The sequence below is a fragment of the Bubalus bubalis genome, chromosome 4 (genome assembly GCF_019923935.1).
Source record: "Bubalus bubalis isolate 160015118507 breed Murrah chromosome 4, NDDB_SH_1, whole genome shotgun sequence".
Taxonomy (NCBI): Eukaryota; Metazoa; Chordata; class Mammalia; order Artiodactyla; family Bovidae; genus Bubalus; species Bubalus bubalis.
In genome coordinates this window covers 64,486,024-64,511,790 of record NC_059160.1, presented here as the reverse complement: position 1 = coordinate 64,511,790, position 25,767 = coordinate 64,486,024, and the positions used below count along the sequence as shown (strand labels likewise).

At 51.6% G+C, this 25,767-nt stretch overlaps 2 protein-coding genes across 13 annotated transcripts; one reads left to right on the top strand and one right to left on the bottom strand.

The window, feature by feature from the left end:
- The first annotated feature begins 2,792 nt into the window (after positions 1-2,792).
- On the top strand, positions 2,793-16,386 carry DCTN2 (dynactin subunit 2). Of its 6 annotated transcripts, XM_044941542.1 has the most exons (17): positions 2,793-2,986; positions 3,868-3,936; positions 7,095-7,103; positions 9,483-9,488; positions 11,792-11,888; positions 12,048-12,109; positions 12,496-12,594; positions 12,864-13,024; positions 13,215-13,365; positions 13,672-13,737; positions 13,946-13,984; positions 14,163-14,240; positions 14,334-14,405; positions 14,611-14,713; positions 14,827-14,918; positions 15,942-16,024; positions 16,227-16,386. In XM_044941542.1, the coding sequence occupies exons 1-17, from the start codon at positions 2,951-2,953 to the stop codon at positions 16,237-16,239; spliced, it is 1,236 nt and encodes a 411-aa protein (XP_044797477.1). In that variant the 5' UTR covers positions 2,793-2,950; the 3' UTR covers positions 16,240-16,386. The 6 variants fall into 6 exon arrangements, with proteins under 6 accessions (XP_044797477.1, XP_044797478.1, XP_025139615.1 ...); XM_044941543.1 differs by lacking the exon at positions 7,095-7,103 and having other exon boundaries at positions 2,794-2,986; XM_025283830.2 differs by having other exon boundaries at positions 2,794-2,986; positions 15,942-16,386.
- Positions 16,387-16,538: 152 nt separating this feature from the next.
- Positions 16,539-25,669, bottom strand: MBD6 (methyl-CpG binding domain protein 6). Of its 7 annotated transcripts, XR_003108834.2 has the most exons (15): positions 23,580-23,716; positions 22,490-22,553; positions 22,174-22,310; positions 21,789-21,891; positions 21,512-21,674; positions 20,239-21,291; positions 19,402-20,063; positions 18,967-19,120; positions 18,615-18,784; positions 18,080-18,493; positions 17,929-17,981; positions 17,659-17,722; positions 17,341-17,510; positions 17,013-17,076; positions 16,539-16,753 (listed from the first exon to the last, which is right to left on the bottom strand). XR_003108834.2 is itself a non-coding variant. In XM_006077887.3 (13 exons), the coding sequence occupies exons 3-13, from the start codon at positions 22,284-22,286 to the stop codon at positions 17,436-17,438; spliced, it is 3,024 nt and encodes a 1,007-aa protein (XP_006077949.1). In that variant the 5' UTR covers positions 22,287-22,310; positions 22,490-22,553; positions 25,582-25,669; the 3' UTR covers positions 16,539-17,435. The 7 variants fall into 7 exon arrangements, 3 of the variants coding, with proteins under 3 accessions (XP_006077949.1, XP_006077948.1, XP_006077950.1); XR_329253.3 differs by having other exon boundaries at positions 17,013-17,510; XR_003108833.2 differs by having other exon boundaries at positions 16,539-17,076.
- Between the last annotated feature and the right edge of the window lie 98 nt (positions 25,670-25,767).

The following is a 25,767-nucleotide window of genomic DNA, read 5'->3' as shown; positions in this document are numbered from 1 at the left end:
CCTCCTACATCCAAAAGGACTCTACTCTCTCCCCAACATAGATACCAGGTCCCCACTAGGTCTCTATTTTGGCCTGACTCTTGGCGACCCCAAGGACTGTAGCCTGCCAGGTTCCTCTGTCCATGGGGATTCTCCAAGCAAGAATACTGAAGTGTGTTGCCATTTCCTGCTCCCTAGCATTTTCCCCACCCAGGGATCGAACCTGGGTCTCCTGCATTGCCAGGCAGATTCTTTACCAACTGAGCTACCGGGGTCCTATTTTGGTCTTTCAGAATTCAAAAGCAGGTAATTCTCATTTTTGCCTCATAGTTTGGGGCTGGGATGGTAGTGGCCCAGAGGAACTTTTGCAAGAGGGAGGAAGTCATAAAGCAGTGACGGAGGAGAGATGATGGTGGTGGGTTAGACCAGAGGGGCTTGAAGAAAGGACCTCTAGAGCTGACATCTGCATTTGGGCTTCAGGCAGGTTTAGGCACCTATGTGAGTATGTTTCCTGTCGCAATACTCTGTTGAACAGTCCCAACACTCCAGCCCCTTTCTCAGGCCTTTCTTCTGTTTCTCCCCCTTCTCTGGCAAGAAAGAGAGAGAGAGCCAAGTCTAGAAATTCCATGTCCTTCCTCCCCTCCGGTCAGATTCCTGCTGCAGCCCCTGGGCAGAACCACCTAGAAGCTGGCGAGATTGATTTTTCTCCACGTCACAGGGCCTCTGCTGGCCAACAGAGTTAGACTGCAGGAGTTGAGACTCTAGGCCGGGGGAGGAGCAGGGTGATGGGAGAAGAAGGAAGGAGGGAGGGAGGTTCTGCCTAGCAATTGCCTGGTAAGTGTCTAAGGTCACTTGAGGCAAGGAGGAGAGAATGATGGCCTGCCAAACAAGACCTAACCACTCAGAACACAGCTAAAGGGGTTTCCGAGTTGGACATATACCCCTAACCCACCTTAATCTTAAGGAAACTGAAGGAAAGGGGTTCACCATAAGAAACTGGATGGCAAGGCAGTAGCACTGTGGAGAGAAAGGCTTGGGGAGGAGCCAGGAGAGTACACATTGAATGACAATGAGTTCTAAACTCAGGAAAACAGGCATCTCTCCAGTCACTTGGTCTGGCACTATTTCTAATTGTTGCAGCATCCTGCAAGCTCAGGAAATATCCCAACCTTAGGCCCCCAGGGGCTCCAGGATGACATCCTTAGTGAAGGGGTTTCAAAATACTAGTCAATGCAGGGTCTCTGGTCAGACAAAAGTTTACTGTGCATGGATCCCTCCCGGCAAAAAAAACACTACACAATGTGAATGCGGTAGGTTTTTCATAAAGCTGGATTTGTTGTTTCAAAGGAATATCTTTTATTCTGAGAGTACTGTATGTCCTTCTGTACTTTCCTACTAAGTAATGATGGTAATAGTAGAGAATAGATTTGGCAAATACTTACTTGGCAAAATAAAAAAGTAGCAATACTATGCTTATCCTCAAAAAGGTTTGATATTGTTTTAATTGTACTAAACTGTGAAATTCAAAAGTCTGAAAACCATTCAGTTCAGTTCAGTCGCTCAGTCGTGTCTGACTCTTTGCAACCCCATGAATCGCAGCACACCAGGCCTCCCTGTCCATCACCAACTCCCGGAGTTCACTCAGACTCGCGTCCATCGAGTCAGTGATGCCATCCAGCCATCTCATCCTCTGTCGTCCCCTTCTCCTCCTGCCCCCAATCCCTCCCAGCATCAGAGTCTTTTCCAATGAGTCAACTCTTCGCATGAGGTGGCCAAAGTACTGGAGTTTCAGCTTTAGCATCATTCCTTCCAAAGAAATCCGAGGGCTGATCTCCTTCAGAATTAGGGAAGGGATTAAGAACACAGAGGGTGCTACCAAGTGTTTATTTATTAACTTGTGGTAGAATTGCCAGATTCAAAAACAGGATGCCTGGTTAAATTTGAATTTCAGATAAAATAGTAAAATGTGTCCATTTTATGTATATGTCCTACATATCCTATGGGACATGTGTATGGATATGTATATGTCCTACATATCCTATGGGACATACTTATACTATAAAGACTACTAGTTGTTTGTGTGAAATTCAAATTTAACTAAGTGCTCTGTATTTTATCTGACAGCCCTAACCTGAGGTTAGTTAACTTTCTCATTCCCAACATAATTAAATCGCTATTAAATTTACTTATTGTTGTTTCAAAGCCCTGGCTGTGCCTTAGCATACCTAGTAGTGTTGTTTTTACCCCGTCATTTAATTTCTGGGAACTTGACATGGCTAGCGGTTAGATAGCATCACCGACTCAACAGACATGAATGTGAGCAAACTGGGAGATAGTGGAGGACAGAGGAGCCTGGCGGGCTACAGTCCATGGGGTTGCCAAGAGCTAGACAGGAGTTGAGAGAAGGCAATGGCAACCCACTCCAGTACTCTTGCCTGGACAATCCCATGGACGGAGGAGCCTGGTGGGCTGCCGTCTGTGGGGTCTCACAGAGTCGGATACGACTGAAGCGACTTAGCAGCAGACAGGAGTTTGCGACTGAACAACAAATTTATCCACCGAAAAACAGGAATTGTAAAAGCTCTTTCACAGACTCGCTATAAAGACGAAAGAAAATAAATTATGTGACACAGCTCCCAAAGCGCGTTAACGTCGGTCCCCGCCCAAACCGGGTGGGCCAAGACTGCATATCCCACAATCCTAGGCGGCGGTTTCCTGCCATTACCTCATTCCCGGCCTCGTTCTCGCCAATCCCTGGTTCTCCAGGGGTGTGGTAGCGGGCTGTTCTCGCGACTTTTGCTTCACCCTTCCCCTGTACTACTCCTGTCGCGAGACTTCCTGCTCCTCCGCCTCCTCCGCCGCTCCCTTTGCGGCCGCCTTAACCCGGACCAGGACCCATCCTCTCCCCTACCCGAGCACCGGCCCCGGCTCTGCCGAGGCCCCGGTCCCCCAACCCTGCCTCGCCGCCGCCATGGCGGACCCTAAGTACGCCGACCTTCCCGGCATTGTGAGTACACGGCCGGCCCTGGCTCCCCAAGACCGCGCCCCCAACCTCCTAAAGACCCCCAACAGACACCAACCCGTGACCTTTCCCGCCTGCACCCCTCCTCAGCCCCGAGGGCTCCTGCCGCTAGCTCCCTGACCGGCCCCAGCACCCTTCGGACTCCGACCCGACTGGGCTGGGCTATGCGAAGGCCTACAAGGCCCCTTTCCGGCAATCGCCGGTTTCTTCCCCCAGAAATGGTCTCTAGGCACTTAGCACTGTTCTCTAGTGCTTATTACCATCCGTGTCTACACCTCCCGTTTCTCCCCAGATATTCCCATAAGCCCCCACCCCCACCTCAGACACACAAACCAGGCCATTTGGTGATGGCCTTCACTCAGCAAAGAGTGAGGAGGTTACCGTGACAGAACCCCAGATAGAGAACTCTTGTCCTCTGGGGAACCTTCGCAAGCCCCTCACATGCCGGCATGTACCTCCCTTTGTGCTGCCTTACTTGCATTCACGGGGTAGGGGGTTGGAATAGGACCTTGTGTACTAAGGTCCTGAGTCACTCTCAGCCCTTGTGCCAGGGTAGTGTGTGCAGGGCCTAATGATGGCTCCTCTCCTACTTCTGATTGCCCAGGACCCGTCATTCTTCAGATTCAGGGCAACATCTTTGTCATCACTTAACACTCACCATTTACCATCAGTCATCTCCACTGTTATCCCCACCCCTGTTAAGACATGGGAAATGACATGCAGTCCACCCGGCAGGTTAAAGAAGGGGCAGAATCCTGGCATCACAGCCTGACTTCTGTGTTAACTTGTTCAAATGGAGTGGGGTCAGGGGTGTTGCTGGGTAGTGCTGGGTAGTGAGGTTGGATGGTCACTGCTTCTACCTGCAGGCCAGGAACGAGCCAGATGTTTATGAAACCAGCGACCTGCCTGAGGATGATCAAGCAGAGTTTGATGCGGTAAGATTATGTGGTGCCTCAGGACTCCTGTGGATTCTGATCTCTCTCTCCCAGGCAGGCCCTTTCCCTTTTCTGGCAAGCCACAGCAATAAGCGGGTATGCCAACCCAGCCTGAGTGGTACGTAGGTTGCAGGACTTGCAAATGAGCAATGCCAGGAAGGAGAATCAGGTCAGTGGAATTAAAACTAAGAGGCCTGATTCTTAGGCCTTTTAAATAAAATTGAAATATCTCAAAACAGGCTGGGTGCTAGTGACTTAGCCCTGGTAGTGCTAGTCCATGGTAATGAATCATGAAGCCTGCGTACTTAAAAAGTGCATGAGTTTAAGACCTAGACCTTCTATTTCATAATATATATCTCTCACTCAATGTTCATTAACATCCTAACAAGCTAGACTTTGAAGTATAGAGGAATACTCTTTTACGTGAGTATACAGAATCCACTAGGCAAGGAAAATGAATTGGAGACTTCAGAAAGATAAGAGAGCTGGTCAGAGCAGAATGAATTTGAGGAAGAACATAAATGTTTCATATTAGCAGAGGAGAGGACTTGATAGCAGTTTCAGATTCAGGAAGAACTCAAGAGGAAGGAATTAGCTATGGACACATTTTAACCATAAGGGAAACCACTTAGCATTGTTTATTGAATGTGTTCATTTTGTGTTGATTTTTGTGCAGTACAGAGGAAAAAATGTCCCTGCCCTCAAAAATCCCCCAGACTAATGGAGTTAGGATACATATAGGAAGCATGAAAGAAAAAACTGAGTGAATGAAGTGAACATAGTGGAAACTCTGCGTGTAAGTGCCAAGGGGAGCAAAGATCTGTTCACATGTCTTATAGGATGTATTTTAGATTCTATAATTTGCAAAGAGAGCTGGGCTAGGGTCACCTTGATGATGTGAGATCTCAAAAAAGTGGTGACTAAGAGTCAGTGGGAACAGGCTCTGTATGTGTGTCTGTGAGTCCTGTGGCTATGTCTGTGGGGCTTGTTAGTTCTGGAGAACGCTGGTTGCTGGCTTACAATGTATGGCTTGGCGTACTCACTTATTCCTTATTTGATTCCCCCATGTGGAAGTGGTTCCTTCTTTGTGGGGAACACCTTCCTTGTCCCCTCTCTGAGTGGTGTGTTCTTGTTGCTTCTGTACTTGCTGGCGTTGCAGTCTGTCCCCCAAGCTTGAGCATCTGGAGATAATGCAGATGGTGTCATTGCTCAGGGCCTAGGTGTGCACCTTCACTCTAAGAGGTATCTTGTTAGGAAGCTGTCTCTGACTCAGAGGGCAGGAGTATATGTACTGAGGACTCCGTTCTGCTACCATAGTTCAGAGACTGTTCAGCTCTGGCCTAGGGCCTATAAAATATCAAACCTTCATGGTGAAATAATGAATGGAAGTTTGTCCCTTTGTCACTGACCATGATCAAACAGCTAATATCATAGCAGTCCCCTTTCCAAACCAAAAAATAAATTGTAATTTTCCTTTCGAAATCATGGGCTATCTCTTAATAAAAGGAGCATTACCTTCATCCCAGGCATGGAAGAACCTGACTCTTCCGCCCTGATTGGCTATTTCTCCCTGCTGAACCTGAGCAGCCTATTTTAGTAGCATCCAGTGGCGTGGCTGATGGGCTGATGTCCATTACCTGCAGCATGTAGCCAGAATACCAGTATAGAAGTAGATAAGAACTGGATGGTAAACACGAGGAGCTAAGTTGCCTCCATCACCTAAGGCTCAGCAGATGACACTATCACTAGGGACGAGTGAGTAGGGTCAGGAGACTCTCAGGTACTTCAGGAGCCCTGGTGGGAGTGGGGGAGACCTGAGATGTTTCCTGATGTCAGCTAATGTTTCTGGCCCCTGCATGTCCCTGTGGGCCTTACGAGGGCAGCTTTCGGGAAGTCAGCTGACTAATGGTTCTGCCACTGCTCTTAATATTGACGTAAGTGTGCAACTTGAGGAGCAGTTGGTTGTACTTAGACAATCCAGCATCCTCATTTCCTTGAGGCCTGGATTCTCACTAACAGCTGGTCCCCTTCTCACTTACCTTCCCAAGACCCAGTATGGGTCACACTGCACACCACCACTATTGTGGCTGAACCATGAGGTTTCAGTCACCTTCTTAACTCCAGCAAGAGCATGCTCTGTCTTAGTCTCCAGATTATTTGGAACTTTAATTTTATTAGTTTTTAAAATAGGTAATATATGTACATAGAACAAAAAGTATCTCTTCCCACTGCTGCCTGCCAATGGTCAGTTCCTCCCTGGAGACAACCAATTTGATCAACTTCTTAATGGAACCTTTCAGGGCAGTCTCCAGATTTTTATTTAAAGAAGTAGTCAAAGGTTATTGACGACCTTCCCTGTCTTTTCACCTTCTTCCTTTGATCGCTCCACTATGGAAGAAATCAGGCTGCTGAAGGAAGTAATACCTTGTAATACACCCAAAAGATTGTAATTGCTAGTTTAACTTAAACGGAAAAGTTTGCAATTCCCATAGTGGGAAGGATGGAAGAGGAAATAGTAGAAGGTTTTATTTTAGGTAAAAATGGTCCTGATTTTCCTGCTATCCCTTTAAAACAATTTTAGCAGGAGCTAAAATATTCTAAAGTGAATGGGCCAGAAAACCACACAGGCTAGCCCTTTCTTCCTCAGTGTAGGAGGATCCCCTCTGCATATCAGATACTCCTGGGTTGATTTGGGCCATGAGCTTTTTGGAAACTTTTCTTAAAATGTCTTGTCAGGAAAGCTAATTCCCAGCTGGAATTCCCTCCCCACTGAGCCCACAGGCTACACTTGGGTCTGTATAGGCGTTCTGCTCCCTGCTTTTGAAGTGCTGGAGCAAGGGGGAGTAAGTTTAGAAAACTTGCTAGAAACAGGATTAGTTCCTCCTTCTGTGCCACACCTATCCTGATGCCCTGTGGAAGGGGAAATGACCTAGCCTTAGCTTGGTGGGGCCCTGGCAGGGGCTTCAGTTCTCCAAAGGGTAAATGATGCCAGAGCCTCCACCAGCCTGAGATGGGAAATAGTAAGTTCTCTCCCTTACAGTTCGGGATATCACAGAGTGTGCTTGATTGTGTTCATTGACTGTTGGCGCATTGAACTTACCGGAGTTTTTCCTAATGCTTCCCCATCCTCCCTCCTCACCACCTTGCCTGGACACTAGTTTGCACAAGTAAGACCATTCAGTGCTTCTTCTCTGCATGTTTTTTTTCATTTGCCATCTCGCATGCAATGCTCTGTCACTGTGCTATTGTCGCAGCTAATTGTTTTAAATTCTAATGCATCTCTAGCCGGGTCACTAAGGGGCCTGCTGGCCTCATGGTTAAAGATTCTTAATCAAGGTTTAGAAACACAACTATGATTCATGAATCATTGTGTCTTCCCCTTGTGAGGTCTGCAGAATAAAACTGTCCAGTGGAGGATGGGATAGAAACATGGAGACTAGAACACTTCTGGACATGAGGAATTTAAGAGTAGGAGTTGGAAGGGGGTTGCCTTTCTCCTCCATAAACTGAAATGGAGTTAAGAGAAAAGGAATGACGTTTAGCCATTCTGGACAAGGGTTAAGAACAAGGGGGACAGCAGCAGTCCTCACTTCTTAGCAGTGTGTGGATTATACCTGATTAAGATGAAAACTTCATCTTAATATTCCCTTATGCTAAGCCTTTAGAGGAAGGTAAATGGGCTAGGAAAGGGATGTTATATGCATTTTAAGGGACTAACTTGGATTCTTTGTGCTTCCACAAGTCTTCCTGTTTCTGTACCCCTCCTTTAGAAATTGTTGGATGGTCAGCACTGTGTGGGTCCATCCTGGACAGTTTTATTCTACAGCTGTATCCATCTTCCTTGTCCTCATGGTTCTGAAGTCCCCCTGGCTGCGGTGTTGGCAAAGAGCCTGAACAGGCTAAGGGAGCGGCAGTGACCTCTTCCCGTTTCTGATCTAGAACCTCAAGTCTTGCCCTCTGAGGCACAGCCACTTAGCCAAACAGCCCTGGGGAGTCTGGGAGGTTATTAATGAGAGGGACTGGGGAGTCATGTACCTGGGATCAAGGCACTTAGAATTCTAATCAAGTTGGCTGGGTGTAGTAAGCTCCCATAGTGATTGTAACTACTCCAGGTTACAGACATTATCCCAAAAATCTCATTTCCCAACCCACCCGTAGATCAGACTTGGAGGTGGTATATATGATTTACAAATTAATATACCACTTTTCCTTTTTAAATTTTTTCTGTCCTCCCCCATTCTGCTTTTTCCTCATGACTTGGACTTGAACTTATGGCCCATTGTCCTCTCTTTTCCCTTGAGTTTTTAATCAAGCTGGTTTTATCTTGGTGAGGCAAGAGAAAGGTAAAGTGTATTCTGCAGAGACATCCCAGCCTTAGACCACAGGACCTGGATCCACCTCTGCCCTGAACTGAGAGAGGAGTCTTGGCTGGGCTAGAGGTTGAAGTTCTGATGCATCTAGCTGAAATCTCTGGGGCAGAATGTAGTTGTTTTTATCCCATCATGTCTTTTCATACACATATATCCGTCCTTTCCTGGCAATTCTTTAACCAGTCTTGCTTGGAAGTGGAGCCGTATGTGTGTGGCTTGGGCTAAAATAAGACCTCTTTTTGAAAGACTCTTAACTTTTCCCCATTGTATACCCTCCAACCCCTGTGAACAGAGGGTTGAAGAAATATGTTCTGCACATGTCTGGTAGCTGTGAATCTGGGTGTCTTTTGGACTCTGTGCTAGCACGTCATGGCAGAGTTGCTCTGGATCCCTCAGAGTGTAGGGTGAGTTTCCAAGCACTCAAGATGGATACAAACACACCAGACTACACAAGGGACCAGGATTTGCCTTGCCTCTCCTCTGGCAACTGAATGAGGATGGGGCTGCAGTTAGGTACTTCTCATTTCATTGAACTTACCATCTGTAATCTAGAAAGTTCACTTTGTTCTGCTTAACACAAAGTCACATGAAACCACCTACGTAAGTACCCGCATTATGATTGATTCTGCCATTCACATGCCTAATTCTTCAAAACTAGAGAAACCGAGAGACAGGAAGACTTGAGCCATGAACTACTCCCCTTGAGAATCATGGACCCTCAATCAGCTACAAGCCCTCAGACTCTTATCTCCACAGCCTCTGCTTCACATTCTGCCATTTCTACAGCTTCTCCCTGCCTCCCCCAGCCTTCTCTGCCCCCACTTTCTTCCATGCCACTGGCTCGCAACACCTAACCCTTAGTTCCCAGGTAATCCTGAATTGCTGCTGTTCACGGCAAAGCTTCACGACATCCTGACCACCAGAGAGGAAAGGGTCCCAAGCTCTTCTTTCTCTTGGGGTATGCAGTGACCCCAGCTGAAATTTCCTGGCTAGGCCCCAGATTTTGCTAGGCTCCCCGCGGGCCCTGTGATGCAGTATATTTGAAGACTATCATGTAGTGCATGTGACAATTTGCTAATAACAATTTTGTCTTTTTTTTTTCCCTCCCTCACCCCCATTTCCCCATCCCTTTCCTTTTAACTCTTTTGATTTTCTCACCTCTGGGGAAACCACAAGGAGCTGGTAAGAAGCCTGACCTTTCATCTGCTTTTTAACGGGGTGTGCTATGATGGGCAGTTGTTCTCTGTCCTTTTGTCTCTACTAAATCTTCTGTTCCTCTATTCAGCCCCAACCCCAGCTGACCTTTTCCCATCTCATGAATCACTGTAATGACACTACCTCCAGCCCATGCCCCCAGACCTCCAAGACACTGGCAGAGTCGGTGCCTCTGAAGGGCTCAAGTGTGCTGTCCACCTGAGCCTTTGGAGCCGCACCCTCGGAGAGGCTCCAGGAGGGTGCCAGTGCTGGGCAGGCCTTCTGCCCCAGGACGTGCTCCTGCAGCAGGACTAGTAAGATGGAAACACTGACCATCCCTGCTATGTCCAGAAGCTCCGACACTCACACTCTAGTGGTGACCCTTTTTTACTCCACACATTCCCTCTTTAGAAAACTAAATAAGAAAGTATGTTCTCATCTGCGTAGTGCCTGGCCCATAGTAAGGGCTTAACAAAATGGTAGCTGTGATTGCTTTCCTTAGTCTGTAGACTATGCCTTTTATAGAGGTTTGTTTTTTTTTTCCCCCTACCTCATTGTCAGAGGAAGAAATGGCATATTCTTATTCTTGAGGGTGAACTTGAGAGAGGGTAATGTTCTTTCCTAAACATGAGTCCGTCTCAGACACACACTTTTTAGAGGCCTGAGACCACAGCTATTTGACCAGTGGGTGCTCTGGCCATAACACTTCAGAGAAGATTGAGAGAATTTGTGACTCAGTTGTTTTTTCCCCTAGGCACTTTCATATGGGACATTGAAACCTTTTATTTTCCCTTAATCTTTTTTAGCTCTTGCCCCTCTGCCCAGCACTTCCCTGAAGAGGTAAAAAGCACAGTTGATATTTTCTCCTTACCTGCCTCCTCCCTCATTTATAAAACTGCCACTCACACTGATTCCTTGGGTAATAGCAGAGCAGAGATGAAGGGTGGAGCTTGTGTCTGCTGCTCTTTCTCCATGTCTCTCCATCATAAACTGTCCCGCCCCCCATCAACCCCTAGTACCCACTGACAGAGAATCTCAGTCCTGGATACATATTAGAATGACCTGGGTAGCTTTTAAACTGGCCTACTACCCTGGCCCTACCTCAGAACAATTCAATCAGAATCTACAGATGTGAGCCCATCCCTCTTTTCTCCCCCACCCCTTTTCTAAGTGATTCTATTGTGCAGGCAGGGTTGAGAACCATTGTTCTGGTTAAAAGAAAGAAGACTTTCTTTGCCTTCCTCCAGTAGAAGGTGATGTCCACTCCAAGAAAAAGGCTTTCCAGGTCTCCTTCCTCTTCTCCAGAAGCATGATGAGACCTGTTGGACTGCTGACAATTGAGGGAGAGACATGCAGTCTGGAGGACTTGGTTTTGGTGTAGTTATTAGACTCTGAACCGCTAACAGATACCTAGTAAGGAGAGAACCTTTCTGCCTCAGTTTCTAGGGTGAAGTTTCTTTCACTTTGTTTACCACGTCCCCTCCTCATGGAAGAGCTTCAGTGCTTGAGAAACAGCAGAGGGTCAGGGAGAAGAGGCAAGTGCTGCAGCTTCTCTTTGAGAAGAAGCAGGGCTCTCTGTTTCAGAATGTACCTGTGGCCTTTGTCGATGGGTACTCTTGTCAAACAGATACAGCTTATGCTGTTGCTTCTAAGATGTCCCTTAAAAAATAACACAGTATCTGCCTCTTTTCTCTATCCCTTGAATTCCCTGACTTCATGGCAGTCTGGAAATGGCATCTGGCCAGGTCCTCTGCCAACCTTTTTTTGTATCTAAAAGCTGTTATCTTCCCTTTAGCAGCACATGCAAGTTCCAATACTCAAGAGCTAGTAGCCTGATTGCTCCTCTTTCCCTCCAGCAAGGATGGGAGGTTAGCTTGAAAATGGACTTCCTCAGCAGCAAGGAAATTTACTTTTGGGAGGGGGAGGTTAAAAGAGGTCAGGTTGGTTTCTTGCCCTGAGTGCATGCGTTCCAGATAACTGGGAGGGCCCAGTTGGATTGGGGAAGGGGAGGGGATGAGAAGGCTTATGTACAGAATGGGTGGGGAGGTTATGCTGCCTCTGTTCCCAGTTGAATCAGGGTGTTAATATTTATACAACTGACACTCCAAATTTACCAGGAAGCTTTCATTTCTTAGGGTGAACCTGGGTCGATAGCTTGGATTGGAGCCATCCTTCTTTCCCCTTGGGAGAGTAGAGCCCAGTCTTCTAATGGTTTGGGGATTTGGGGAGGCTCTGGGAAGTTCTAGGGTGGGAATGAATCTGCCCCTGGCCTGAACTACCTGTTTCTGCAGGAGGAACTGACGAGTACCAGTGTGGAGCACATCATTGTCAATCCCAATGCTGCCTATGACAAGTTCAAAGACAAGAGAGTGGGCACAAAGGGACTTGGTGAGACTGGTTGGAAATTGGATGGGGAAGCCTGACCTCAGGCCTCACTGACATTTGCTTTGGGGAAAGAGCTGTCTTATGGAAGCCGTCACAGTCACTGAGATCATGGCTGCCGTGGGTCTTGATCAGGACCTCAATTCCATCTTCTTTTCTTGGCAGATTTCTCAGATCGAATTGGAAAAACCAAAAGAACGGGATATGAATCTGGAGAATATGAGATGGTTTGTTGTTTGTGTGTTGATGGGAATAGTGCAGCGATCCTATCCAGTGGGCATTTAAGACGGAGCAGGGTATAGGTGGGATTCTGGGTTCCTTTCTGGTTGGGGGTCCTCAGAAGCCCAGCTGGATGCAGGGGAGGATGCTTTGTCCCCCTGCTGTTGGCTATGGAGTGTCTCCAGGCCTCCAGCTCTCTGCAGGTCTTCCAGTGAGGTTGATGGTGGATTCTTAGTTGGGTATGATACTCTTACAAACTCAGACTGGGTTTGGATATGATACCCTTACAAATTTGGACTGGGTTTGGATACATTCTTGATTTTTTTTTTTTGATACATTCTTGAGGTTCCCTGTTTTAGGAGGTGTGATGTCACCGTCTGTGCTTGCTCTCTAGCTTGGAGAGGGTCTGGGAGTGAAGGAGACACCCCAGCAAAAGTACCAGAGACTACTGCATGAGGTCCAAGAGCTGACAACTGAAGTTGAAAAAATCAAGGTAACTATAGACTCTCCTCTCGCCTTTCTGCTATGACTTACATAGAAGAGGAAGGCCTCCTAGCGGGAGGAGAAAAATTCCCTAAGCTCCTCCCTAAGGGGGCTGAGGTTTTCAGAGTTTGGGAATGCACATGAATTTATAGTTAGTGCTGTAAGTGGGTAAGGAGCAGCCCAGTGACTTTCAGCCACAGCTATCTTTAAGGGTCTTGATCTATTTTTTTTCTTGACTCACTCTTAGCACCCCTCACTGTCTATTTGTTTTCATACCAGACAACAGTGAAGGAATCAGCCACTGAGGAGAAGCTGACCCCCGTGGTGCTGGCTAAACAGCTGGCCGCCCTGAAGCAGCAGCTGGTTGCTTCCCATCTGGAGAAGCTGCTGGGACCAGATGCAGCAATCAACCTTACTGACCCCGATGGAGCTCTGGCTAAGTGGGTGCCAGACTTTGCTGGGAAATCATTGCTAATTGGGGTGTAGAGGGACTCCAGCCAGGTATTGACAGGGCTGCAAAGGGGAGAGGTGGCCTAGCTGTTCCTTAGTGCTGACCCTGAGGCAGAAACAAGTGACTGGGCTGACCCACATCCTTCAAGTCGTGATAATATTGCTGGTTTTTTGATCCAGGCGCCTACTGCTGCAGCTGGAAGCAACAAAGAACAGCAAAGGGACTGGTTCAGGGGGCAAGACCACCAGTGGAACCCCCCCAGATAGCAGCTTGGTCACTTATGAACTGCATTCTCGGCCTGAGCAGGACAAGTTCTCTCAAGCTGCCAAAGTATGTTTTTGTGTGTGTGTGTGTGTGTGAGTGATGTTGGAAGCCAGGGAAGACGTGGCTCTGGAGACTTTGCTGTTGCCCTCCAAGGAATCACATCTGGGGAGAGGGTGCTGGGAATGCTTGATTCCTCTTGATGTCTTATTTAAGACCGTGACTAGGGCTATGTTCCAGAGAAAGAAATCCCTTGGCAGAGTGGTGGGGAGAGAGGAGGGGAGGGCAAGCAGACCAGCAAAGAGCAGGATTTACCTCCCACTGCAGCAGAAGGGAGGTAGGTGGATGGCAAATCTCCCCTCTTTCCTCCCCTAGGTGGCAGAACTCGAGAAGCGCCTGACAGAGCTGGAAGCCACTGTACACTGTGATCAGGATGCTCAGGTCAGGTGCTCTCTTGTACTTGTTCCGACCCTCACATCCTGAGCCCTAAGGTCCACAGCATTCCACAGAGTCCAGGGAGGAGTCAGGAACAGGTTCCAGTTACAGGAGCAGCCAGCAGTTGCCTGCTGGAACCAGAAAGGATGGGAGAAGGTGGTAATCACCTGGAGAGATGAGAACCACTGACTTCTCTGCTTCTTTTCCCCATCAGAATCCCCTTTCAGCAGGTCTGCAGGGAGCCTGCCTCATGGTGAGTGTAAAAGGAACTGGAGTCTTTGGATGACAGAGGGGATATCCGGATTGGGTTTGCTTAGGAAATTGTTTTTGGATATGTAGCTGTTTATTCATTACCTTCAGTGGAATATGAGGTGGCCTCTTCTAGTCTGATTCTGTCTGCTTCATGACACTTGTCCTGACCCCGCCCCCAGGATACTGTAGAGCTGTTGCAGGCGAAGGTGGGCGCCCTGGACCTTGCAGTTTTGGACCAAGTGGAGGCTCGGTTACAGGTATTAAGTGGAGGCAAATTGAATTACAGGCAGCTAGTGACTTTGGAAGACCTTTGATGCCTTTACTATCAACCTTAAAATCTGTGCTTTCAGAGTGTGCTGGGAAAAGTGAATGAGATTGCCAAGCATAAAGCTTCTGTAGAGGATGCAGATACACAGAGCAAGGTCAGGAAGAGATCTTTCCTCCCATCTTCATACCCTTTCCTGTTGGGAAGAGCAAAGCATGAGAGCACTGAATCCTCAGGCCACTGTCCTCATAAGCTCTTACCAGCTGAAATAAGGCACTGCTTCCCTGTTGCCCCAGCTTGCACTTGTCTCACCCTAATGGTGTGTATTTGGCTGAAGGTTGGCCACTGTGGTGTCCCTCCAGGTGCACCAGCTGTATGAAACCATACAGCGCTGGAGCCCCATCGCCGCCTCCCTTCCTGAGCTGGTACAGAGACTTGTCACCATCAAGCAGCTGCATGAACAAGGTGGGAGGCCAGCCACAAGGGGTGTCAAGAGAAATTGGCAAGTGAGCAACTCTTGTTCCCTTCCCTCTGATCTTGGATTCTAACGCCATGCCTGCCGTTCTGACCTTTCACAGCCATGCAGTTTGGTCAGCTTCTGACACACTTGGATACCACGCAGCAAATGATTGCTTGTTCCCTCAAGGACAATGCCACCCTCTTGACTCAGGTGAGTGCCTCCCTTCCCCAGCACACACAGGCAAGGTTCTCCAGCTTCAGTTCCAGAGGGTTTTGCCGTGGCCCATTTGGTGGCACAGTGGTGTGGCAGGGGTTTGGTTTGAGTCTCCATACTGTTTCTTGGTTGCCATGGGACATCTGACAACTTATTTAACCTATGAACCTCCACCTCACCATCTGGCAAATTATACCTACTTCAGAGTTATTTGGATTAGATGAAGTAATATGAGTAAATTGGTAAGAGCTCAGTAAACCTCCATTCTTCCTATAAAACCTACCTTTTCCCTCTGTAGTCTCAGCTGGGTTTTATCCTCCCTGGGTCCTCAACCAGATGTTCCTGAGCACAGCACACTAGACAGAACATGGGCATTGAAATCTGGAGCCAGGCTCCCGCCTGGTTTTGCCCCTTCCTTCCTGATGCTGAGCTGTGAGCGTCACCTCTCCATTCTCTAAGCAGTGCCCAGCACAGAGCAAGTCCTCAGGTTCTGGCGGAGGCACTGTTCTCAGTGCTGGGGGAAGCACTACAGTTGGGAGTCTGGCATCACAGAACTGTCAAGATAAAGTGCTTGGCATGGTGTGTTCTTCCTCCAGAGCAGTTTTCTAAAACTTTGGACGAGTGAAACCCTTACTTCAACAAAATCCTATGTGTCCCTCAGTACATAAAACAGATGAAAGAACTGTTCTGGTTAAAGTCAGGATGGGAATTCTTAAGAGGCCTGCCTGCTTAGCAGATGCCGTGCTAGGTCCATGGTGCTCCAAGTCACCTTCCCATTCTGGGGCCCACAAGCTGTTTCCATTTCTTTTTTCTAATTTGGCTTTGTTGTGCAGCTTGTGGGATCTTAGTTCCCCAACCAGGGACTGAACCTGGGCCCCAGCAGTGAAAGTGCAGAATTCTAACCACTGGACCACCAGGGAGTTCTCCTGCATGTCTCTGTCTTCTCTAAGAGCATTTCTTCAGTTCCTCACCCAGGTAAGCACCTGAACCTGACAGTAAAGTAGCTCTCTCGCTTTCTAGGTGCAGACGACGATGCGTGAAAACCTGTCCACAATTGAGGGGAACTTTGCCAACATTGATGAAAGGATGAAGAAACTGGGAAAGTGAGCACCTTTGGGTGATGGAGGACAGGGGTAATCCCTACCCCTTTGAACTCCATTAATACCTTACACAGGGTTTCCCCTTAATCATAACTCTTGTGTCCCATTTGACACTGGGGGCAAGGGCTTCTTGCATGTGGGGCTTACACCCCCTCCTCTGAAGAGTAGTAGAAGCTGGGGATATTAAATGGTGGTCTCCCCTTAGGCCACAGGGATGAGGACGTGGCCCAGCCACATGCCAGCTCCTGCCCAATACTGCTTTGCCTGGTGTGGGGGAGGATTGGGTCCTGTCCTCCAGCACAGCTTCTGTGGCTGACTGTAATACTGTACAACTGTTTCTGACCATTAAATGCTGTTGTACTCTGTCTGGCCTCTGCTGTTTCCTGGGGAAGAGGCAGCACTGAGAGAGACATACACAGCGTAACAGACAGTCTAAGCACTCTCTACCACAGAAGGATTTAAATTATAATCTGTTCTTACAAAAGAACTAAGGAAAAAATGAGGACAGAGTCAGAGCCAGAGTTTCAAAATATTCTCATCTGTTAAATTAAGAGTGTCTCCCATAGAAAAGCAGTGGAGGCCCCACAGGGCAAGTACAAAACAGAATTAAAACTCCCAAGGGTCTTGTCTTTACAAAAGAAAAGGCAGGAGGCAGCCCCTGGACAGCTGGTCATGCTGGCCGCTCCGGTTGGACCATGTTGCATAATCCTCAGTCGCATCGTCACAACGTCTCTGAGCGTTTTGATGGGGGAGAAGGGGCAGTGTAGTGTGTATGGGAGGAGACACCCAGAGGGCTCTCTTTGCCCCCTTACCCCCTCTTCATATCCCAGAGGAAAGTGGAGGGAAGCTGGCTACACCTTGAAATGAGGCTATGTGTTTCAAACCTGGGGACAGGGTAAGAGGGGGATCTGTGCTTTGAGCAACCTGAGCCAGAGGCAGAGGGGTGTTGGCAGGGGTGAGGGGAGGACGCATGATGCTTATTGCTTTGTACCTTTCATTGGGAAGGAGGGCAGCAGCCAACAGTAGCTCACAGGTTTGTAAACTGAGCCTGCTGGCTTCAAGAAGGGAGGCAATGAAGTCGAATTAAATATAAAAGAGTCATTTGTGCAAAAATAACTTAAACAAATAAAAGACCTGGGGGAGGGGGTTTTCCCCTTAGCCTGGTGGGGAGAGGGCCATATACCACCCCCCCCAGGCCTTTTCAGTGACATGGCTTTGGGGGGGAGGGGGTGAGCTTCCCTACCCCCTGCAATGGCTCAGGATGGGACTGTGGGGGAAGGGGTTGCATTTGTGCTCTGAGTGGGGAGTAGTGCCCCCACCCACTGTCCACAGGTGCAGGTGGCTGGCAGGGGCTCCCAAGGCTCAGCACTCAGCTCTCCCCAGTCAGGGTCAGATCCAGCTCCAGGTATGGCTGCTATGGGGCCAGTTTCCTCCTCTTGTTTTTGGCAGGACGGCCAGGGCGGGCCCGGGGAGGCAGAGGGACAGCCGCCTATACAAGAGGGGAAGTTGAAAGAAGTGATCAAACAGCTGGGTATCAGGAAGTCCTTTATTTTCTCCCCACTCCCACTAACCTTCTTCTCCTCCTGCCTCATCCTTTATATGCACTCCCACCCTCCGACGCAGTGATGCACACTTACGCGGGTTGTGGGGCTGGGGTCCAAGGTAATGTCCTGGCGGGAGCTGTTGCTGTTCCGGGTTGGGCTGCAATAAGGGCACAGGGGGATCAGGAGCACATCCCCGAGTGCCAGGGGATTTTCAGAGTTTGGGTGGGAAGCTTTCTACATGTGGGTAGTGTAGGCATAGTATCCTTATTCATATTCAAGTAAGTGCTGCCTTTTTGAAAGCCAAATCACTCTTAACTATTGCTATAAACCCAACAAGAAGCCGGAAAAGGCCAGTATACTCACTTGTATTTTCTCCTGCGGCCACGACGAGACTTTCTGACTACCCCTGGGGATACCTGAGAAAAGATGGACTGTGTGTAGGAAAAGGCACCTTGGTCTCAACCTTTCCTCAGGGCCTTTGTGCCCAGACAACCATTACTTAACCCACACTCACCTTAAGGTCCTCAGAATGGGGCCCAGGAGGGGATGGATCCTTGGGCTCAGCACCCCCTTCAGCCAGCTCCCCATTATGCTGCCAGTGGTGGGTCCTTCTTGGGGACCGTTCCATTTGTCCATTGAAGCCACCACGTGCCCCCCACTTGAGGGCCAGTCGGCCAGGCTCCCGCCGGCTGCCAGGCTTTCGTCCCCGGCCTGGCCTGGCCTCACCATTAATGCCCCTAAGTCCCCCTCCTCCCCTCCGGCCCCGTTTCCCTGACCCCCTCCCAGTGAGCAGCTCAGGGACTGGGGGATCGGGAGAACTGTGGGGTGGGGCTAAGGCACTGAGGGGAGGCCGGGCAGGCTCCGATTCAAGGGCTGAGGTGGGGCTCTCGGGGGGCAGACAGGGGGCTTCTGGCTGCTCTGGAGGGATCTGCAGACAAAACAGACCTCTGTCAGTTTCAAATGCAGTTCCAGCTACTTTAACTTGAAATGTCTGTATTTCCAATTTGCGAAAAAAATTCTCTCCCTAACACACACACCCATCCCCTCACCTGGAGACTCTGTAGCAGGCAGGCTAGGGGACTAGAAGCCTCTGAGAGGGGTGGAGGAGCTCCCCCCCCAGGGAGGAGCTGCAGCCCCAACTGGCCAGAGAGAAGAGGGCCAGGAGGTTGCAACAGACTGGGGAGGGTTCCAGGGCTGCTGGTCAGCGAAGACAGGTCACCTGTTAAGGAATTGTAAAGTCAAGGGTCTCCCTGGGCAAACCAATTAGGCTGAGCAGACCCTATTCTTTTAGGCTTGACTCAGTGGTCACAGACTTTCCTCCCTAATTCATGTAGTCTCTACTCCCAATTTTTCTGCTTCTTTTCTTCTCTCCCACACCACAGAGTCTTCCCTCAGACTCACCCAGCAGGCTGGCACTCAGCAGAGGGCTAAGGAGTTGAGGGGGTCTCCCTGAGTTGGAGGGGGCCTTGCCCAGAGAGGAGGCCCCCGGGTCAGTAGTTGCCGTGGTGACACTGGAGGTAGGTGGTCCAGGTTGGGGGGCGCTCAGGACACAGGGCTAAGAAGAAAAAATGGCTGTAACATCTACATGTGTAAAGTATTCAATAAGTTTATAGTACTTTCACATGTGCAGTCTCACTGAAGCCCCACTGAAGTAGGCCATGCTTATTAAATACAGACCCAATTCTTACAGTCCATCCTACCCCCAGCTAAGAACTAAGCCCTCCTCAAAGGCCCTAAGGAAGAGCTCAGACATGAAAACTGAAAACCTTTTATTCCCAGCTCCCATCTCTGATTCTATCTCTTGTTCTGTCCCACCCACTCACCCCCTATCCTCACCTGGGGGGGCGTCCCCGAGGGGGGATCCAGGCTGGCAGCCAGCAGCGCAGAATTTAAAGCTATGAGGGTGGGGGGAGCTGAAAGGGGGGGGAACAGCAGGGGGGGCAGGTCTCCCAAACCTGAAAATGTCTCCCCACTTGGACCCCCGGTTCCCTCTGCAGATCCCTCCCCATCCCCAGCTGTGGGGCCCAGGGCCAACAAGGGCAGGAAAGAGGCAAGGAGGTTGCTAGGAGGTGCAGAAGGGGGTGGAAGAAGGTCTGAAGTGGGTGGTGGAAGCAGGGAAGCCACCAAAAGTGAAGGCCCTTCGGGCTCACCTGGGGCTAGGGGAGGGCCAGGTCCCCCTGGTGGGGGGAGCAGGGGCTCAGGGGGAGGTTGTCCCCCTCCCCCAGCCAGCACGCCAAATAAACTGTGGCTAAGCAATGGAGAAGGTGGAGGTTGTCCCAGACTCAGAGGGAGGGGCAAGGTCCCTAGCATCCCGGGGAAGCCGGCTCCACTCAGCGCCAGGCCCTGCTCGGGACTGGGGAAAGGGAAAGCCTCCCCACCAGCCAGGGGAGGCAGAGGGCCGGCTGGGCCGGCCCCCATCCCAAGCGCTTCAGATGGGCTTTGAAGCACAGGGCTGGGGACTAGGGGGGCTTTGGAGGCAGCTGGTGGGGCAGGGGCACCTGCAAAGAAAAAGAGAGGTTCAGCTCTAGAGAGACCCTTTCTCCCAGTATCTAAAGAATCCAAACTCCCTGCCCCCCGACCCAGAAAACCACTACAGAGCTCTCTTAAGTTCTCCCTTCAATGTCTTGGTGGTCTCTTTGTACCCGAAGGAAGGGCTCTGGTGCACTCACGTACCTGGCACACTGCTGAGGCTGCCACTGGTGGTCCCAGGGAGGGCAGGCGGGATGGGGTGCGTGGGCTGGGGAGAGCTCCCTGAGGAGAGGGTGGGGGGAGGAGGAAGGTGTGCATCTGACCCCAAAAGGTTAAAGCTTCCATCAGAGTGGGAAGGGCCAGGGGTGGGGAGTCCCAGCAGGGACAGCACAGAAGGGAGAATTGGTTGGGATGGCTCCTGCAGAGGAAAAGATTGGGGGGTGGGAGCAGGGGCCCGAGGACGGCTCCGCCTAGGGGCTTGAGGGCCCCCCCCTTCTAGCAATCGCAACACAGTCGGGGGTCTGCGGGGACGACGCTGAGAGGGACGGGGCAATGAGGAGTGGGAAGCTGAGGGTGCCTGGGCACGGGGCCTTCGGCCCTGTAAAGTGCTGGGAGGGGGGAGTTGGGGGTGCTGTGCCTTGGCCGCTGCAGAGAGTAGGCTGCTAGCAAGAAAGGGGGGTGCCCCGGACCCCTCCACCGAGGGGGCCCCTCCCAGGGGCCCCAGGACCAGGGGCAGGTGCATAGTGGCTGAAGACACTGGTGGCTGAGTGGCAGGACCAGAGGGGCCAGGGGGACCAGGGAGATTATTGCTTGGGGGCAGGGGAGGGGGTGTTAAGGCATCACTACAATGGAAGAGAGGAGGGTCTGAAGGTGGTGAGGAGGAGGCATGGGGGGCTGGAGGAGAGCCCAGGTCAGGGGGCACCAGGCTGGATCGGAGAGCAGCTCCCCAGCTATATGAGGGGGCGTTGAGGCTGATAGCAGGTGGAGGAGGTGCAGCTGGGGAGGGGGCATTGCCCCGTGGGAGGAAACAAGGGCTGCTGCTGCCTCCAGAGGAGACGGGGTCAGGAAGCCTTGGCTGTGGGAAGAGCCCCCCAGGGCCTGCTAGAGGGGGGAAAGCCTGTGGAACTGAGGGTGGTTCTGGGGGAAGGGAGCCAGGACCCCCATTGAGTGGAGTTGTAGGAGGGGCTCGACAAGGAGGGCGGGCAGAGGGAGGCCCTGGGGACACAGTGTGGAACATTTGGGGGCTTGCTCCCTCTCCTGCAATAAATGAGAAACAAAGGATCAACCTGTGGCTCCCCTTCCAAGAACTTTGTCTTTTCCATCCCTTCCCCCACAAGCTCCCAGCTTCCCTGTGCCCTCCTCTCACCAAGCAGTTCCCCACTCCACCCTTCTTGCTCCCTCTCACAGAGCTCCTCCCACCACCCCTCTTCCAGACCCTTAAGTTTTCCTCAGTCTCTGTAAAGTGGAGAACACTCACCAGGAGAAGAGTGTGAGCAGGTGGTCTCCATGCTGCGGTACAGAGTTGCCATGGCAACAGCTTTCCGCCGGTGGTTGCACAGCTTGGTCATGTCCTCCTCTGATGCTGGCCCCACCCCAGCCCCACCCGGGGTCACCGGGGCCAAAGGGTCAAAGTTGAAAACCTGTAAGGTGGAAGGCACAGACAAGGACCCTGAGAGAGCAGAATCTGAGAAGAACTACCTCGGTCAGTGACCGGCATTAAGTCTCTCTGACAATCTCACCCTCACCATTCTGACCTTGGGGACGTTGAGTGGACACTCCAGACCGCACTTGCAGGTCCCATCGCTGAGGAGGTAGCTCCGGGTTTGCTCCAAGGAAGACAGCTCTGTGCCACTTGGACTGGGAGAGGATAGGGTCAGAGTGGGAAGTTAGATAACACTGAACTGGAAGACACTCTGAAAGAACAGTTCAAAGATCTTCCTAGGAAGGGCAGAGAGTAAGGAAGAGATGGAGAACAAGTGCACAGGACCAGAGGCACAGAGAGCAAAAAGGCTGAGGAAGGAAGAGGAACAGAGGGCAACAGGGCACCAGCGATCTGGGCATAGAGAGGAATAGAAGAGAGAAAACTCAGGCAACTGAAGGGCCTGGGGATAGAAACTGGGGAACTTCGGGGAGCCACACCTGATATAGAGCACAGCACCCTCTCGAACACAGCGCTGCCAGCCGATGGGGACAGATGTGGCCACAGGGCCCCCAGCTCTGTCTGCTCCACTGCTCTCATTGCCCCCATTCATTGTGTGTAATCAGCTCCCACGTGCCTGATAACACAGACATTCATGTGGCATTAGTAGGATTAAACTGGGCTGGGTACCTGAGGGAGTATTCCCGCAAGGCAAAGGTTGTGTGGAGACTCAAGAGAACTCAGGAGCAAAGGGAAACCCTCAGAGAGCTGGGGGAGAGAATGAGGGGGAACCTTCTGCCAGCCCACCATGGCTACCTGAACATGTCTGCAAACATTGTGGGGTCCAGTCTAAAGCCGGGGCCGCCGGCTTAGCCCACACCTGCAACACAGGAGAGAAAAAGGACAGTCAGGAATCTGCCCAACCTACTAAAGCACCACAGACCAGGATACTCTCAAGGGAAAGATCCTTAATAACGGGAGGTAAGTACCCAGAAAGATCCCAAGGATCTGGTGGCTGAGTCCACAACCATCCTCTCCACGTTCAGTCCCTAGGGACCAGAGGGTCGGAGCCACAACTTTCAGGGACCGGGGAATCACAGCCCAATCCCTAGACATATAAAGGTCAAGGCCCCCTCATCCCACCAAGGACAGAAACCTTCAGCCAGGAGTGCGGGTTAATTCCCATAATCTGTAGGAAGTTTCCCAGAGAGGCTGGCCCCTGCTGTTCCCTCGCCCTCAGGAAGATCATATAAAAAGTAGATTGCCCGGCAGATCACCAGGCAATTGCCCAACTGCTCGGTGGGGTGGTACCAGCGTAACTCCCCCCATGGCCTCGCTGCACTAGACAATCACTGATCTAGTTCACTTGGATTTTCTTAAGAAACACTGGAATCACAGTTCTGTCTTCTCCCAGTATTCTCAGAAGCTCCGGATTTCCCCCCAAGCCTAAGGCAAGAAGAATCAGCACCTCCTGTCTCACTGGCTTCAGTTTAGCTCCAAGAGGGATTCTCATCTGATATATATGGGGACGCCCCACAAACCTGCAAGTATTCTCTCCAACCCCACCATCGCTCCCACCCCACACTGGCGGCTTCTAAACTTTCCCTCCCGTAACAAGGCGCCCTGTCACCCAGCCTGCTTCCCTCAGCTTGGGGAGGAGGGGAAGGCGCACGAAGTAGGAAGGAACTTGGGGAGAGGGCGGGCGGAGGGTGGGCGAAGCACTGAGAGGAGGGAGGTGAAGAAGGCAAAAGTCAAGCAGTGAGAGAGAGAAACGGTGGGAGCAGGTGAGGGCGGGGGAGTGGGGATGGGGCCAGGGAAAGGGACCAAGAGGACGCGGAGGGGGCAGAGGGTAGGGATAGGAGGGGAGGGGGAGGGGCGAGGTGGGGGGGCCGGGCCCTGCACTCACCGCGGCCCATGGTTCGGCCGGCCCCGCCCTGCGCAGTCGCGGCCCAGAGGGTGAGTGGGAGGGAGTGGGAGGAGGGTCGGTGGAGCCCGAGCCTCCGGTACAGCCCCGGCCGGTCCTAGCAGGAAGCGCCGCCGCCGCTGCCGCGGATCACCGAGCGGCCTCCCGCGCATGCGCCATGGGGGCCAGGGGCAGCCCTGGGGATTCCGTTCCCAGAAGGCACCGCGCAGGCTGCTACCGCCGCCGCCGTCGCTGCCGCCGCCGCCGCCGCCACCGCCGCAGCCGCCGCCGCTGCCCGGACGGGAGAGGGGCGGGGCCGGGCCCCCGCCCAGCGGACAACGACGAGCCAACAGGAGGGGCCGCAGTGCGCATGCGGGAGCGCGCCTACCCCTCCCCCACAACCCCCCATTAATCCCCAAGAGAACAAACACCCCACGCGGGGGCCACCCCCCCGCCCTCCGCGGAAGGATCCGAGCCTCTTCCCAGGCCACTGGTGGCCAATCCCAGCCCTCCCCTGGGAGGGGCCCCTTCCAAAGCCACAATCTGTTCGGGGAGCCAGGAATGCCAGGTCCGGGAGGAGCCGGCCCGAAAAGATGAAAGTCGCGACTTGCCCTTCCCCGCCCCAAAGGCTTCCCGGGTAGTGTGCTGGGACTTGACCCGCCTCCCCAGGTCAACATGTCAAAACACGACCCCGGCCTGTCAAGTCACATGACCTCTGCCTGTCACTGACAACCTGGTCATGTCTTTGGGCCAGGAGAGACCATCTGGTCCAAGCCACCCCCCACCCCCATTTACAGGAGAAATGGAGCTCTAGAGCAGTGGTGCAGGCCTGACCAAGGACCTGTCACCGGTCACACCACCGCCTATACTTGCCATCCAGCCACAGCTAGCCTTGTGACAGTTTTCTTAGGACAAACTCTGGCTGCCCCCATGAGGATATGACAGGATATGTAACAGGCCACCACATGGCCTCCGTTTTCTACCTAATGGCACGTGAAATATAGTTTGCATTTTCCACCGTGCTTTTCACTTTTGTTCAAGCTGCCTCCAAGTTCATAATAATCTCACGTCCAGCAGGCGATCTTTTATTTACGAACAAGGACGGTGAAGCACGGCGAGATTAGGTAACTGGCCTAGGATCCCTGGGCAAGTGAGGGACCGCTGAGGCTAGAATCTGGGTTCCTGACAACCCAGTCCCAGGCATTCTTGCGCTCACGTGCACGCAATGTTCCAGGCAACAAGGCTCTAATGTAGCCCAAACACCTAAGGCAGGAGGCCTGAAGCCCAGCTCCTCACAGCAGGGAGTCACAGGACCTGCAGGTCTGATACACTGAAAAGGGCGGGCCTGGTCTTTGGTGAAGGGCAGCAGAGCACCACTGGGGGGAGATGATTAGACGAAACAGTGGGATCGGGGCCTCCCGGCAAAGAACACGAATTCTGGCATGCGAGGGCTCATCAGATATTTTACAAAGGAAAAAGTTTAAGGGTGCTCTTCAGAGAAGAGCTTAAAATGACTACCAAGGGGCGTCAAGCTCCTTGGCTTCTTTTGAGAGAAGACTCCTTTAAGAAGACTCGAGAAGATGCAAACAATCCTGGTGGATGAATGCAAATTTTCAAAGGTGGGAGGTTTAAAAGACCTGGTGTCCGTTAGCAGGGAGGGGATCAGGGGCAAGGAAAATGGGAGTTTCTTTTGGTGGAGATAAAACGGAGGCTAATGTCAGATGGGCGGAACAAGAGAGCTCTAGAGGGAGACAAGCTGCAGTGAGCCTTCACACCGCAGCTTAGGGGCGACCACAGTTGATAGCCGTTGGGGCCGTTGGGTACCGGGAGCTGGCGCCCCGCCCTCTCTCCTCTCTCCCACCCCCCCCTGCACCTCCCACCACCCTTGTAGTCCCCTGCGCGTGCGCGCGCAGATACCGGTTGCCAAACATTGCATCATCCCCGCCCCCCTTTCCTCCCCTCCCCCTCCAGCTCTCCCCTCCGCGCGCGCGCATGACTCACTCACCTCCTCCGCGAAGCCTCGTGACCCAAAGCTACTTCCGGGTCCAACACTAAGTCGACCCCCAAGCGGGAGGGAGCGACGAGGGCGGTCCCGCGAGGCTCCTGAGTGGCGGACGTAAGGGATGAGGTGGGGCCAACGACGGCGTGCCGCTTCCTGATTGGTAGGCCTCTGGACCCGCCCAGAGAGGAG